This window comes from Tachyglossus aculeatus, chromosome 5 (genome assembly GCF_015852505.1).
Source record: "Tachyglossus aculeatus isolate mTacAcu1 chromosome 5, mTacAcu1.pri, whole genome shotgun sequence".
Classification (NCBI taxonomy): domain Eukaryota; kingdom Metazoa; phylum Chordata; class Mammalia; order Monotremata; family Tachyglossidae; genus Tachyglossus; species Tachyglossus aculeatus.
The window spans coordinates 81,932,590-81,948,931 of NC_052070.1; the positions used below are offsets into that span (position 1 = coordinate 81,932,590).

General features: G+C 45.9%; 1 protein-coding gene across 2 annotated transcripts in view; it reads right to left on the minus strand.

The window, feature by feature from the left end:
• The window catches only part of DDHD2 (DDHD domain containing 2), a 30,564-nt gene extending 24,808 nt beyond the window's left edge, over positions 1-5,756 (minus strand). For both annotated transcript variants that reach the window (XM_038746626.1, XM_038746625.1), the window contains exons 1-4: positions 5,621-5,756; positions 2,209-2,316; positions 1,859-2,086; positions 330-520 (exon numbers count right to left, since the gene is read on the minus strand). In XM_038746626.1, the coding sequence (XP_038602554.1) occupies positions 330-520; positions 1,859-2,078 (411 nt within the window). In that variant the 5' untranslated portion in view covers positions 2,079-2,086; positions 2,209-2,316; positions 5,621-5,756. The remainder of the gene's footprint in view (positions 1-329; positions 521-1,858; positions 2,087-2,208; positions 2,317-5,620) is intronic.
• Between the last annotated feature and the right edge of the window lie 10,586 nt (positions 5,757-16,342).

Consider the following 16,342-nt stretch of genomic DNA (forward strand, 5'->3'; position numbering starts at 1 on the left):
CAACGATCGTTTTGCAAGCCAGTTAAAACTGAACAGAAATAACACTGACAAGAATTTGCACAGCAAGTAAGTTTTAATCAGAGAAGAAAATTTAACTGTCCAACTGCCAACTTGTAAAAAATAAATAAATAAAATCCATCAAAGCACAAAAGACCTGTGAGGGTACCAACTCCAGCGGTGTTGTTAACACAAAACCGGTCAAGGTAAGAAGCAGAGGCAATAAAAGGGGGAGGAGGAAAAAAATGAAGGAAACAAAGGATAAGGAAACCAAAGAAAATGGTGGAGTAAAAGTCTCTCATAGGCCGCCCACTGTGAGGCAGTTACTTTACCTCTAACACTTGGCTGAAATCCTCTGAATAGGGCACAAATTTATTATCCTTGTCTCCTTTGAAAAACCAAGTACATCGTCTCACTTCAGAGGGTAGCTCATCCCAGTAAACGGCGTACCGAATCCTCTCTCCCAAATGCACATCATACCTGCCTCCGTCAGTGGGAACAACTCTGCCATTACAGTTTTTTCCTAGGAGAGAGGGTCCAAAAAAAAAAAAAAAGGAAAGGATAGAGGGCAATTGAGTTCGCGTCTGCCCAGTGATGCAGGTCACATAGGTCTTAAGCACTTTTTTGTGTCTCCATCTACGGAAAGTGGGAAGGAATTGCTCTGAATTTACTTTCTGACTTTTCTTCCCCAACTTTACTAACTTTCCAATAATCATGCCCAGCTGTAGATTCAAAAGTGAGGGGCCAAATACTTCAGGGTCGGTGGCTTGAGAATCCTCAGTTTTTACATCTAAAACGCCTCCTTGCGTAAACAGAGCAGCTTTTGGCAAAGCAAGGGAGCCTGATTCTTGTAGGGTGGAAATACACACCATTATTCACCAAGCTTAAACTTCGTGTAAAGGCATCAAAGCAAATTCATCTCGCATGACGAAACCCCCCGATTCTGTTTTAACAAACTACCTTGTAATTAATACTAATTATAATCTAATACTAGATGTACGGGTTCTAGGCTGCCCATCCACCTCCACGTCAAACAGGAACTCCTTACCACTGGCTTTCAAGCACTCAATTTTGCCCCGGCTCACCTTACCTGGCTGATTTCCTACAACCCAGCACCCTCCCTTCGCTCCTTCAATACCAACCTACTCGCTGTGCCTTATCTCGTCTATCTCGCCGCCAACCCCTCGCCCACGTCCTGCCTCTGACCTAGAACTCCCCGGACCGTCTCTATATGTTGCCAACTTGGACTTCCCAAGCGCTTAGTACAGTGCTCTGCACACAGTAAGCGCTCAATAAATACGAGTGAATGAATGAATCCAACAGATGATCCCATTCCCCCACCTTCAGAGCCTTATTAAAATTGCATCACCTCCAAGAGGCCTTCCCTGGACTAAGCCCTCTTGTCCCCTTCTGCGTCGCCTTTGCACTTGGATCTATTCCCTTTAAACACTTGATATTCACCCCCTCCGCCTTGCAGTACTTTGTGCATGCCCATAATTTATATTAATGTCTGTCTCCCCCTCTAGACTGTCACCGTAAGTCAGGTGTAAATACTCCCTTCAAAATTCGTTACTGATTTAAAACTTAGCCCATTTTTTCAGGAACGAGTACCTCAGTACTGTGTCACAAAGTATTTGGATGTCGGTTTCAGGCTTGAGGCCTGATCACTTGGCAAGAGTGCTCTCACGTCTAAATCCACGCCTTTGCCTCTGTCCGTTTGGGCAGGGAACACGCTTACCAACTCTGTAATACTGGACTCTCCCAAGTGCCTAGCACAGTGTTCTGCACAGAGTTAGCACTCAACAGATACGGTTGATTGACTGATGCCAAGAGGAACACTAAGCCATCGGCCTCGGCTTACCGCAACTGTAGGCCTCTTCCAGTTGCCGTGAATCCTCGCTGTTAAATGGAATCCATATCTCCCTGGAATCTATTATTTTACAGTAAAACCAGTGAGGAGAAACTGGCTCGTAGAGGTTGACGGCATCCATGTCGATTAGCTCAAAGGAGCTGGATGAATTTGTTGACGGGGAAGGATTTGGCTGGGGCAATTCTTCCTGTGGCTGTTCCCCTGCTGACATTGTGCACTCTAAAAATGCAGGAGGAAACACAGTCAGGAAAGCAATTCTACATCGGCTATCAACGGGATTGGTGACAAATGAGTTTTTCGGTCACTTCCAAGAGGAGCACTTTTGCGGAAAATCTACTTACATCTTAAATGCTTGTTGTTACTGTCTTTAACCGAAATGTTTCCAAAGGCAGATTAACCGTTTGGAGGTGGATTCCCGGTTCTTCCTCCAAGCGCTGGAACCCGTGGACCTAAAACAATTTGATTATCAAATGGGGTGTGAGAGAGATTCATTCACTCATTCCTTCAATCGCATTTATGGAGCATTCACTGTGTGCTGAGCACTGTACTAAGCGCTTGGAAAGTACAATTCGGCAACAGATAGAGATGGCCCCTACCCAACAACGGGCTCATAGTCTAGAAGGGGGAGACAGACAACAAAAGAAAACAAGTAGACAGGCATCATTATCATCAACATGGATAAACTGAGCAAGAATCCACAAGCAGTACAAGTCAAAACTGGGAGCCAAAAAACTCTCCCAGAGATCCAGCCCAGCCCGGTCATGCAACTGAGAGAAATACCGAACTCGCCCAAGCGCTTAGTGCAGTGATTACACACGGTAAGTGCTCAAAAAAGACTGAATGAATGAATGATATTCAGAAAATGGGAACATTTCCCTATGACTAGAGACAAGTTGGTTAAAGCCCACGGTTAGGATTCAGGGATGTGTTTACAGTTTACACCCTTTAAACGTCCAAAGCCCCATTGGCAAAGCTTCGACTTCAAAATCCAAGAGCCACCCTTGATGTTTTTTGTCAAGGAGAAGGGTCAAGCCTTCCTTGCCCTCCTAAACTACCCAGCGGGGGCCTTGTGGCGACGATGGTATATGTTAAGCGCTTACTAGGTGCCAAGCACTGTTCTAAGAGCTCATTGCCCTGTGTGGGGCTCCCAGTCTTCACCCCCACTTTACAGATGTGGCAACTGAGGCCCAGAGAAGGAAAGCGACTTGCCCGGAGTCACACAGCTGATGAGTGGTGGGGCCGGGATGGGAACCCACCGCCTCTGACTCCCAAGCCCGGGCTCTTGGCACTGAATCAAGCTGTTTCTCTGGGGTGGATGTGTGTGTCCGTCCGTGTCCCTTCTAGTCCCCACTGTGCTCCCTTTGCTGGTCAATCAATCAATCAATCAATCGCATTTATTGAGCACTTACTGTGTGCAGAGCACTGCACTAAGCGCTTGGGAAGTACAAGTTGGCAACATATGGAGACGGTCCCTACCCAACAGTGGGCTCCTGAGCTGAGCCTGCGGAAGCAGCATGGCTCAGTGGCAAGATCCCGGGCATGGGAGTCGGAGGTCCTGGGTTCTAATCCCGCATCCGCCACTGACCAGCTGTGTGACTTTGGGCAAGTCACTTCACTTCTCTGGGCCTCAGTTACCTCATCTATAAAACGAGGATTAAGACTGTGAGCCCTACCTGGGATGCCCTGATTACCTCGTATCTCCCCCAGCGCTTAGAACAGTGCTCGGCACATAGTAAGTGCTTAACAAACCCCATCATCATTTATTTGAGAGGCAGTGTGGCTCAGTGGCAAAAGCCCGGGCTTGGGAGTCGGAGATCGTGGATTCTAATCCCGGCTCCTTCCCTTCCCCACAGCACCTGCATATATGGACATATGTTTGTACATATTTATTACTCTATTTATTTTACTTTTACATATCTATTCTATTTATTTTATTTTGTTAGTATGTTTGGTTTTGTTCTCTGTCTCCCCCTTTTATACCGTGAGCCCACTGTTGGGTAGGGACTGTCTCTATATGTTGCCAACTTGGACTTCCCAAGCGCTTAGTACAGTGCTCTGCACACAGTAAGCACTCAATACGATTGATCGATGATTGACAAAATAAAATAGAATAGATATGCACAAGTAAAATAAATAGAGTAATAAATGCGTACAAACATATACTGGGAAGCACAAGTTGGCAACACATAGGGACAGTCCCTACCCAACAGTGGGCTCACAGTCTAGAAGGGGGAGACAGACAACAAAACCAAACATATTAACAAAATAAAATAAACAGAATAGATATGTACAAGTAAAATAGAGTAATAAATATGTACAAACATATATTGGGAAGCACAAGTTGGCAACACATAGAGAGGGTCCCTACCCAACAGTGGGCTCGCAGTCTAGAAGGGGGAGATGGACAACAAAACCAAACATATTAACAAAATAAAACAGAATAGATATGTACAAGTAAAATAGAGTAATAAATATGTACAAACATATATTGGGAAGCACAAGTTGGCAACACATAGAGACGGTCCCTACCCAACGGTGGGCTCACAGTCTAGAAGGGGGAGACAGACAACAAAACCAAACATATTTACAAAACAGAATAGATATGTACAAGTAAAATAAATAGAGTAATAAATATGTACAAACATATATTGGGAAGCACAAGTTGGCAACACATAGAGACGGTCCCTACCCAATGGTGGGCTCCCAGTCTAGAAGGGGGAGACAGACAACAAAACCAAACATATTAACAAAATAAAATAAATAGAGTAGATATGTACAATTAAAATAGAGTAATAAATATGTACAAACTTATATTGGGAAGCACAAGTTGGCAACACACAGAGACGGTCCCTACCCAACAGTGGGCTCACAGTCTAGAAGGGGGAGACAGAGAACAAAACCAAACATATTAACAGAATAGATATGTACAAGTAAAATAAATAGAGTAATAAATATGTACAAACATACATTGGGAAGCACAAGTTGGCAACACATAGAGACGATCCCTACCCAACAGTGGGCTCCCAGTCTAGAAGGGGGAGACAGACAACAAAACCAAACATATTAACAAAATAAAATAGAATAGATATGTACAAGTAAAATAAATAGAATAATAAATATGTACAAACATACGTTGGGAAGCACAAGTTGGCAACACATAGAGACGGCCCCTACCCAACAGTGGGCTCCCAGTCTAGAAGGGGGAGACAGACAACAAAACCAAACATATTAACAAAATAAAATAGAATAGATATGTACAAGTAAAATAAATAAATAGAGTAATATGTACAAACATGCATACACAAGCAGAGAGAAGTAGCATGGCTCAGTGGAAAGAGTCCGAGCTTTGGAGTCGGAGGTCACGGGTCCAAATCCCGGCTCCGCCAATTGCCAGCTGTGTGACTTTGGGCGAGTCGCTTCACTTCTCTGGGCCTCAGTTCCCTCATCTGCCAAATGGGGATGAAGGCTGTGAGCCCCCCGAGGGCCCACCTCGTCACCCTGTAAGCTTCCCAACGCTTAGAACAGTGCCTTGCACATAGTAAGCGCTTAATAAGTGCCATTATTATTATTATTAAAGTGGCGGAGGCGGGATTTGAACCCGTGACCTCTAGACTCGAAAGCCCGTGCTCTTTCCACTGAGCCAGATCTCATCATTACTATTATAATTCTTGATCCCCCCCGGCCTTCCGGGAGGGGTGTAGGGCAGCCAACGCCCCCGCCCCGCCCCGCCCCGCCCTTCTCAGCCGCTTCCACCTTGTTCAAGGCGCTCTGCTCCGCTCCGATCCGATCCGCTGAGCGCTTCCAGGCTCCGCCGGGCGGAGGACGAGGAGGACGGAGGAGGGAGGACGAGGAGGAAAGAGGAGGAGGAGGGAACAGGAGGGCGAGCAGGGAGGATGAAGGGGGGGAGGAGGAGGAAGGGGGACGAGCAGGGAGGAGGGAGGACGAGGAGGAAAGAGGAGGAGGAGGGAAGAGGAAGGCGAGCAGGGAGGGCGAAGAGCAGGGAGGAGGAGGAGGAAGGGGGACGAGCAGGGAGGAGGGAGGACGAGGAGGAAAGAGGAGGAGGAGGGAAGAGGAAGGCGAGCAGGGAGGGCGAAGAGCAGGGAGGAGGAGGAGGAAGGGGGACGAGCAGGGAGGAGGGAGGACGAGGAGGAAAGGGGAAGACGAAGAGGGAGGAGGAGGAAGGGGGACGAGCAGGGAGGAGGGGGGGACGAGCAGGGAGGAGGAGGGAAGAGCAGGGAGGAGGAAGAGCAGGGAGGAGGAAGAGCAGGGAGGAGGAGGGAGGACGAGCAGGGAGGAGGAGGGAGGAGGAGGGAGGACGAGCAGGGAGGAGGAGGTGGGCGAAGGGGGGAGGAGGGAAGACGAGCAGGGAGGAGGACGACGAGGAGAAAGGAGGAGGAGCAGGGAGGAGGACGAGGGAGGAGGAGCAGGGAGGAGGAGGACGAGGAGAGAGAAGGACGAGGAGAGAGGAGGACGACGAGGACAGAGGAGGAGGAGGAAGGAGGACGAGGAGGAGCAGGGAGGAGGAGGAGGACGAAGAGAGAGGAGGACGAGGAGGAGGGAGGAGGAGGAGGAGGACGACGAGGAGAGAGGAGGAGGGAGAAGGACGAGGAGGGAGGAGGAGGAGGAGGAGGGAGGAGGAGGAGGAGCAGGGAGGAGGAGGAGCAGGGAGGAGGTGGAGCAGGGAGGAGGACGACGACGAGGAGAGAGGAGGAGGAAGGAGGACCAGGGAGGAGGAGGAGGAGGAGAACGAAGAGGGAGAAGGACGAGGAGGGAGGACGAGCGAGGAGGAGGAGGAGGAGGAGGAGGAGGAGGAGGAGGAGGAGGAGGAGGAGGAGGGAGGCCGAGGCCGGGTCAGCCCCGCTCCCTCCTCCCTCTGCCGTTACTCCGCCTCGGGACGGAGCGGACGAAAAACCGCGAGAGCTCGGGGAACCCTCGCGACACCCGGAGGCGGCCGAGAGACCGTTGCCATGACGACCCGGGCCGCCGCCTCCCCCCCCCCCCCCCCCCCCGCCACGGAGGGCCGCAGTGGGCCGGAGAAGCGCCCCCACCCCCCCATCATTATAATAATTAATTAATAATAATGATGATGATGGCATTTGTTAAGCGCTTACTATGCGCAAAGCACCGTTCTCAGCGCTGGGGAGGATACAAGGGGATCAGGCGGTCCCACGGGGGGATCACAGTCTTCATCCCCATTTGACAGGGGAGGGAACTGAGGCCCAGAGAAGTTTAAGTAATAACAATAATAATTTTGGTATTAAGCGCTTACTATGTGCAAAGCGCTGTTCTCACCGCTGGGGAGGATACAAGGGGATCAGGTTGTCCCACGTGGGGATCACAGCCTTCATCCCCATTTGACAGATGAGGGAACTGAGGCCCAGAGAAGTTTAATAATAATAATAATTTTGGTATTTGCTAAGCGCTTACTATGTGCATAGCACTGTTCTCAGCGCTGGGGAGGATACAAGGGGATCAGGTTGTCCCACGTGGGGATCACAGTCTTCATCCCCATTTGACAGGGGAGGTGACAGGCCTAGAGAAGTTTAAGTAACAATAATAATTTTGGTATTTGTTAAGCGCTCACTATGTGCAAAGCACTGTTCTCAACGCTGGGGAGGATACAAGGTGATCAGGTTGTCCCACGGGGGGATCACAGTCTTCATCCCCATTTGACAAGGGAGGTAACAGGCCCAGAGAAGTTTAAGTAATAATAATAATTTTGGTATTTGTTGAGTGCCTACGATGTGCAAAGCACTGTTCTCAGCGCTGGGGAGGGTACAAGGCGATCAGGTTGTCCCACTGTGGGGATCACAGTCTTCATCCCCATTTGACAGGGGAGGTGACAGGCCCAGAGAAGTTTAAGTAATGAGAATAATTTTGGTATTTGTCAAGCACTTACTATGTGCAAAGCAGTGTTCTAAGCGCTGGGGAGGATACAAGGGGATCAGGTTGTCCCACGGGGGGATCACAGTCTTCATCCCCATTTGACAGAAGAGGGAAGAGGCCCAGAGAAATTAAATGACTTGCCCAAAGTCACACAGCTGACAAGTGGCGGAGCCGGGATTAGAACCCATGACCTCTGACTCCCAAGCCCATGCTCCTTCCACTGAACCAAGCTGCTTCATCGTGCAGGCCCATTAGTCCCCTGATCACACAATCATGTCCTAATTTTAATGCTTTTCTCCCCCTCTACACTGTAAGTTTTTGGTGGGCGGGGAATGTGTCTACCAACTCTGTTGTCTTCTCCCAAGCGCTGAATAACAGTGCTCTGGACATGTAAAACCTTAATAAATATCATTGACTGATGGGTTCGTTTACTGTTCAATTGCTTACTTTTATTCTAACACTGATAGCATGCTTTTAGGTATCGTATTATTATTCATTTACATACCTGGAGGTTTTCTCCCTTTAGATTGTAAATTCCTCTGAAACGGGAACTGAGTCTCCTTAACTCTGTTGCATTTTCTCCAGTCTCCTGTTCAGTGCGGTGCACACACCGGGTGATCAGTTCAGCTGTTGATGACAGTGACAACGTGGCAACCAAAGTCTGGAGGCCAGCCGTGATATGTCACCGATCTCTGAAAGAAGTAGTACTTGAACCTATAAATCTCTGTCCTAGATGCCGTGCTCTAACCCCTTATCTGGAAAGACAACTCCCACCAGGGCACCTGACTATTGCTTCCACCTGTCATTGGTGAGAGGCAGAGTTTCCCTAATGATTGGGAAGTTGGACACAGCAGAGCTTGCTGAACTAGTGTTTCTGTTTCCTTTGGGGTATTCCGGGGAGCTTAAGGCACTTCCCAGCCAAATGCTTCCCTAACATGCAGCAGGGGTTTTGGGCACTGTTTTCCTTTTTGGTAGGAAAAGGCGAGATGTTCCAGGCTTTCGGCCTAATGCCTCAAATCAATCAGTCATATTTATCGAGTGCTTACCACATACGGAGCACTGCACCAAGTGCTTGGGAGAGTACAATATACTAATTGGTAGTTGTTCTCAAAAAAGTTGTTTGCAAAACATGCTCTTCTAATCTACTTCTCACCACTCAATCATTATTATTTACTGAGCACTTATCGTGTGCAGAGCACTGTATTAAGCACTTGGGAGAGTACAATGCAACAGAGTTGATATACACATTCCCTTTCCACTAGGGCTTACAGCCTCCTTCTGGCCTTTCTACAGAGAATGCAGAAAACCAGGATCCTGGTTTCCCTTTCCCCCAGATACGGGATGCAAAGTGTCAATTGTTAGCAAGTGGTATGTATGGGCAGATAGAAAAAAATGCTTCATCGTTTTAGTTCTGTCCTTTCCTAAAGAGGTTTATGGAAAAAAAAAATCCCCCGGTGTAGAAAATTAGAGGGACAAATTCCCAATGACACCACCTAATTCCATTCACCGTTAGTGGAGATCCGAATGAGAAACAGGTGCGCTACCCCCGTTCCCCCATGGATACTTTCTGAGTGGCAGGACCCATCCATGGATGACAGAAAAAATGTTTTCTAGCTAAAATACTGTGACTGCCAGGGAGGGGTGGAGGGGATAGGCTCATTGCCAGAGGAGAGGCCCGGAGAAAAGCAATCACAGCATCTAGAAGGAATTAAATAGGGACACATAAACACACTTGCTTTCTGTAGTGGAAATGAAGATCTTTGAAAGTCTCAGCTTGGGATGGCTGGTGTTGGTCAGTAGAGTGCCAGTAGCAAGAGCCCGGGCAGCGGAGGAGGAAGGGGACTGACGCTTTGGGAGTGGGAGTGGAAGACATCTCCAGCTCCCTGCCCTATCCCTGTTGCTCCCCTGCCAGTGGCCAGTGTCCCCATGGCATAGGCTGGCTTGTCCCAGCTCATTCGGTTGCATTTTGTGCATATGTGTGTGAGGGGAGGGGATGTGGGGGGAGAGGCACAGTGAATCTGCAGCCCCTCCCTGACCCAGGCTCACATGGGCAGGAGCACCATTGCAAATAATTTTCATACCAGAATGATCATCCTGTGACCTTTTTCTTTTAACGGAATAGCACTTCCAGCCCGCTTCAGTTTTCTTCCATGCCTAGAAATACAATAATAACGATCATGGTATTCCTTAAGTGCTTACTATGTGCCGGGCGCTGTACTAAGCGCTGGGGTGGATACAAGCAAATCGGGTTAGATAGCCCCAGTCCCATACGGAGCTCACAGCCTTAATCCCCATTTTACAGATGAGGGAACTGAGGCCCAGAGAAGTGAAACGACTTGGCCAAGGTCACAGAGTAGACAAGCGGCAGAGCCGGGATTAGAACCCATGACCTTCTGACGCCCAGGCCCATGCTCTATCTACTATGACACACTGCGTTTGCTAGCCATTACCTCAGATAATAGTTGAAAAAGGGGCAACAACCTACAGCCAGAGACTATTCAGGTTTATTCAATACAGTGATCTGCCCACAGTAAGCACTCAAATACTTCTGACTGTGAATGTTTGATTTTTCTGGTGTGTGACTCCTTAAGTATGCTTAGGGGTAGGAGTATTTGAGCAGCTGTGTACACAAAATGTAGTAATTGCTTTGGAATGTTCAATATAAGTGACACACACAATCGTTCCTTTGAAGAATTAGGGATTCGCTAATTATTAACAAAACCCTGAAAAAATAATACACCTAGTTAGGAGCTTAAGCAAAATATTATTTTCAGAAAGTGAAAATGTGCCTGTGCAGCTCTTTAGGCAAAAGGGTACTTTAAGTACAGCATCCCACTTTAGAGAAGTTCAAAACAAGTTAACTGCCTTATCGTCAGATGATCTCCTCCTTCCTTACAATACCCCTGTGCCACAAGGAGAGGGCAAGAATCGTTTCACTGTCCCATTTTACAAAGGAGCTAACTCAAATGCGAGTACGTGGTGGAGCCAAGGTTAAAAGTCACTCTCTTCTGTTTGCCCTATGCTCTTTCTGTGAATCACTTTCCTTGAAATAACCCCGTTTGCCCACACAAAGAACTATTCGGACCAGACAATTCCATTGATCTAATCTAACTTGCTCTGTGTTTCTGGGGTATGATAATTTTTTGTGGGCTGTGCAGTTTTTTCTACCCACAGCCAATTCTTTGTGTTAATGGGGAACAGGGAGCACATGGACAAATGGAATCACCATTGCAAATAACTAATTGGTATACCCATACATCATTTTAATCACAATTTGCTATAAAATTCCATATAAAATTGTATTTCACTAGACTAATTCACAGATAATCCCCACAATTTATTTCACCATTAGTTGTCATGTTCCTGACATTTTACCCCAGCTGCTACAAAAAAAACCACTTTCCAAGTGCTTAGTACAGTGCTCTTCACAAAGTAAGCGCTCAATAAATACGATTGAATGAATGAATGAATAAAAACACCAGTAAGACTGACAGAGTTTAGTTTCTCTTATTTTTCCCCTCTATTTGGTGAAGATGTTAATGGACATTGAACTGCCTACGCAGCAAGAGAGAAGGACAGAGTTTAGGGGCCTGAATTCTCCATAAACTGGCTGAACGATTCCTGAATAATTTTTTCAGTACTTCCAAGACAGCTTTAAGTAGAAAGTAGAATTGATACTGTTTAGGTGGCATGCCAGGGGCTCCTAAGCCTCAAACGACAGCTCAAGTCAGTTTCACCAGAGCTGATCTGTTTTCCACAGCCTGAACAATTATGAACGAAAGTCTTAAAAACCAGTCCAAATAGAAGTGATACTGTTTGGGTGGCATCCCAGGGGCTCCTAAGCCTCAATCGACAGCTCAAGTCAGTTTCACCAGAGCTGATCTGTTTTCCACAGCCTGAACAATTATGAGCGAAAGTCTTAAAAACCAGTCTAATGCTCATCTGTCTGGGAAAGGTTAGTGGTACTCTTACCTTGTCTGGAAAGAGGCTAGGAGTCTAGGATTATTTCCTCGTTGTAGCCACTGCCGTTCCCAGGAGGTCCACAATAACTGGCAGGGAAGAGAGAGCAGGAATGGTCCTGCATGAACCACTATCACCAAACAGCTCCTAGAGCAGGTTCCCAGTCCCTGAGTCTGAGCCTGTCCGTCATCCCTGTGGGAGACTCCATCATCACAGTCCTTTGAAAATCTGACAGGAGTGCACAGCTTATAGCAGGACTCTGATCAACCAATTAATCAGTGGTATTTACTGAGCACTTACCTGTGCATGGAGGACTGTACTCAGTGCTTATTTGATTATTTTCTAGCCCTTTTCAATAAGATTGGAAAATAACTGCCAAAGTAGACTCTGACCCACTTCTCTGTGAGCAGGAAGGTAGTTAGCAACAATCAAAGCAAAAATACAGGCAATTTTTCAGAGGAGGAATCAAACTATTTTGAACGTGTTTGACCATAATCATGCCATTTCTGCAAGGGCTGATTGGCTATTCGAAAGACAAAGGGACCATCCTTTGAAAATAAAGCAATGTAAGAACAGTTCCCCTAGATTTTAAGTTCCTTTACAGCAGGGACTGCATCTATTTCATCAATTGAACTCTCCCAAGTATTTAGTACAGAACCCTGCTCACAGCAGGCACTCACTAAATACCATTAATTGACTGACTCAATCGAATTGTTTAGCTGGGAATATTCCAGACATCACTGGTGTCTCACAGTCAAGGAGAGGTTACATCACACCAACTAAGGGTAATGGGTCAGTTTCTGCATAGTCAGCCAATCTACACATAACAAAACACTCACAGATTTCACTTCGTTAAGTGCTTAGCACGGGGCCTGGTACATAATAAATACTTAATAATTTTTATAATAATAATCATAATGATAATAATAATTGTTAAGCGCTTACTATGTGCAGAGCACTAAATGCTTACTTTGTGTCAAGCACTGTTCTAAGCACTGGAGCAGATACAAATCAGTCAGGTCAGACACAGTCCCCATCCCACACAGGACTTACAGTCTAAGTAGGAGGGAGAACAGGTATTCAATCCTCATTTAACAGTGGAGGGAACTGAGGCTGTGACTTGTCCAAGGTCACACAGCAGGTAAGTGGTGGGGCTGGGATTAGAACTCAGGTCCTCGGACTCACAGACCCGGGCTCTTTCCACTAGGTCACTCTATTGCTATGATTATTTATTTAATATTATCGGGCTAACAACCGTAATAATGATAATCATGATATTTAAGTGCTATGTGCTAGGCACTGTACTAAGTGTTGGGGGTAGATACAAGATAATCAATTTGGATGGCATCTTTGTCCCACGCGGGGCTCACAGTCTAAGCAGAAGCACTGAGGAGCTGCAAGTGGGAGGGAAGAACCTCCATGACAGGTATTGCCCACCTTCTTCCCTAAACCCCAACACACTAAAACTCAGAAACATGCCTTTTCTACCACCCCTAAAATCATTTGTTAGAAACACGGTGAGTTTAGACAGACTTTAAGACAACCAACACCCAGATGTACATGTGCAACCCCTATCTCCAGGTATTTGGAAATAGTTTATTTTTGTTTCTACATCAGGAAAAGGCTTATTCCAAAGAAAGCTCCATTGTACATAACAAGCCATGGTGGAGTAACTTTATTCAAGAATTAGGCAGAAGTGGTATACGAAGGACTATGCACACGAACGCCAGACATTAGCTCAAAAATATTGAATTGATTAAAAAAAAAAACAAGCTATAAGTACAAACATTCAAGGATATCCTCACTGTAGTCTGGAATCACGCCAGACCTGTCTTCCACAAAGCTGAACCAGTTCTTCAAACCAAAGATGCCATATTACTGCTTAATTTCTGCACCCCTGTGGGTAGAAGTTATCTGCATAAATGAACTCCGTCTTGGTCTGAAATTTGCAGTTGGACTAACCCCCTTGGGAAATTTCTGAATTAAAGATGTACGCTACGTTGTGAGTTGCCTTTATTTTGACCACCTTTACTGCACCTTTACTGTCTTTGGGAAAAGCAGCACACCAGAAACCACTGCATGATAAGTCGATTATTACTGCACCTTGTTCTTCTGTTGCTCGTCTAACCAAATAATCATTGTCTTACTGGTATGCGTTAAAAAGGGAGGCACTTAAGTCCATACTACCATTCAGTGTTCTCTAATTTTCACCAAAAATACCCACTTTTTTCTCGGGTTATCTTTTCTGGGCCAATGCCATAGTACCGTGGGAAGCAGCATAGTGTAGTGGATAAGCACAGGCCTGGATGTCAGAAGGTTATGGGTTCTAATTCTGACTCCGTCACTTGTCTGCTGTGCGACCTTGGGCAAATCACTTCACTTTTCCGCGTCTCAGTTACCTCACTTGTAAAATGGGGAGTGAGACTGTGAGCCCCTTGTGGGACAGGGACTGTGTCCAACCCAATTTGCTTGTATCCACCCCAGAGCTTAGAACAGTGCCTGGCACTTAGTAAGCGCTTAACAAATGCCACAATAATAATTATTATTGTTTTTATTAGACTAAGCTCCTTGAGGGGAGGATCATGTCCACCAACTGTATTGTGTGGACCTCTCCCAAGGGTTTAAAACAGTGTCAGCACCAGCAAGTGCTCAGTGAATGCCACTGATTATCAGTCCATTCACTGTAAAATCTCCAAGTCACGCCATCATACATTAGGGAGGAAGGCCCTTTTTTTTTTTCACCTTTCACCAGGCTGGGAGTTTAAAAAATGCTAGTGGTACATGGGATCACTTCAGGGAGCTTTTTACTCCCCAAGAACTGATTCTAGACTTGTAGGTTTCACCGAGAGAGACAAGATTCAACACATTTCTAACACATCTCCTTCCCCTAACGACCCTCAGGGCAACCTAACAAAATACAAGTAATATTCTTTCATCATCCATCACTCAGAATGGTCTCTAAAAGACAACTGTACTAGTGGGATTGTAAATGCTGTCTTTTTTCTTGTTTTAAATACTTCATAGGCAATTCAGTCTGTACATTTTCTGTGTGTGAGTGAAATCAGATGAGCTTTTACAGTTCTAGAGATATTCTTACTCTGGCTTTTTGGCTGATTTATTCCCTAGCCAAATCTGCACAACCAACTTTCACCCTCGGCATTCACAACTATAAACGGGGCTGGAATCTACATATGGGAAAGTTAGGAGCTAACATTTTCTATTTTTCGTTTTTGTTTTAAAAAAATATATTTGTTATGTACTTACTATATGCCAGGCACTGTACTAAACACTGGGGTAGATACAAGTTAAATCAGGTTGGACATAGTCCATTTCTCATGTGGGGCTCATAGCTGTAAACCCCATTCTTATATAAATGAGATAACTGAGGCACAAAGAAGTTAAGTGACTTGCCAATGGTCATAAAGCAGCCAAGTGGCAGAGCTGGGATTAGAACCCAGGCCCTCTCACACCAAAGTCCATACTCTATCCACTAGCCCACACTGCTTTTCTTTTGGGAAAGAAAATGTAAGTATTGTTAACACTCTGTTCTGCCACTATGTGGGTTTATTTTACTTGTTTTGGAAGAATGAGATGGCAGAATTAGAGAACTTTCTTCTGACAGTGTGAGTCCGAGTCAGAAGAACCAGTTGTGTGCATGAGCAGGTACTCCCCAAAAAGGGTGAGAACTACAACACACATTTTCCTTAAAACACAACCCCTGCATTAGACAAGACCTGAGTGGACCAAATACTCATTTTCTTATCAGGATTATATCTCGCAGTTACTATTTCTATGCACAGTAGGCTTCTCTTTCCAGTCACATCTATTTCGGTTCTCTAAACAAGCAGCAGCAAAAGTCATATATCTGAAAGAATATTCTCTGATCATCAAGCGGATCTTTACTCAAATGCCATGAAAACGCACAGAATAAAAATACCTCTCTCTTTCTGCATACTCACTTTAAGGGTAAACCCGTCACCTCCAAATTCAGCTTTATGACTTCCAACTTTCATGGAGAAAAATTCCAACCTAATGATGATTTACACATGGAAGGAAGGGAGAAGATCACAACCAGATCACTGAAAAGTGCGGTACTTTCAAGAGGTGGAAAGGTATGAATTGAAATTGAGAGATTTACACGGGCTGCCAATATGATCTGTCGAATGGTGACAACATTTTTTTTTACAGAGCTCACCAATAAAACAAAGAACGATGATTCATTTTAACCTGCCAGATCGGTTTATGGAGCTGCAAATAATGACACAAGACAGAGATCCAATGCGGTTGAAGTCTAAGCTGCAATTTACACGGAGCGCTCATGAAGCAAAGTCTTCACAGCATACACGATCTGACAATTGGTTCAGATGTTCAACACAGGGTCTGCTTGCCTCCGATTACATTTGGTCTCTTTGGGCCTGGGTCTGGTAAGATGGTTACACACTGGCTGATGAGAAGCCCGGTGGCGTGTCCGGATTCCTTCGGAATTAAAACACTTCATTTGGCAACACGGATGGTTCCTGTTTCCTAATATATCCATTGGCCTGAAACAACAAAACTAAAGAAAATTCGGGACCCAAACTTCACTGTCTAGTTCCTCTGCCTCGGATTTTTAAAAGACTTCTACACCAA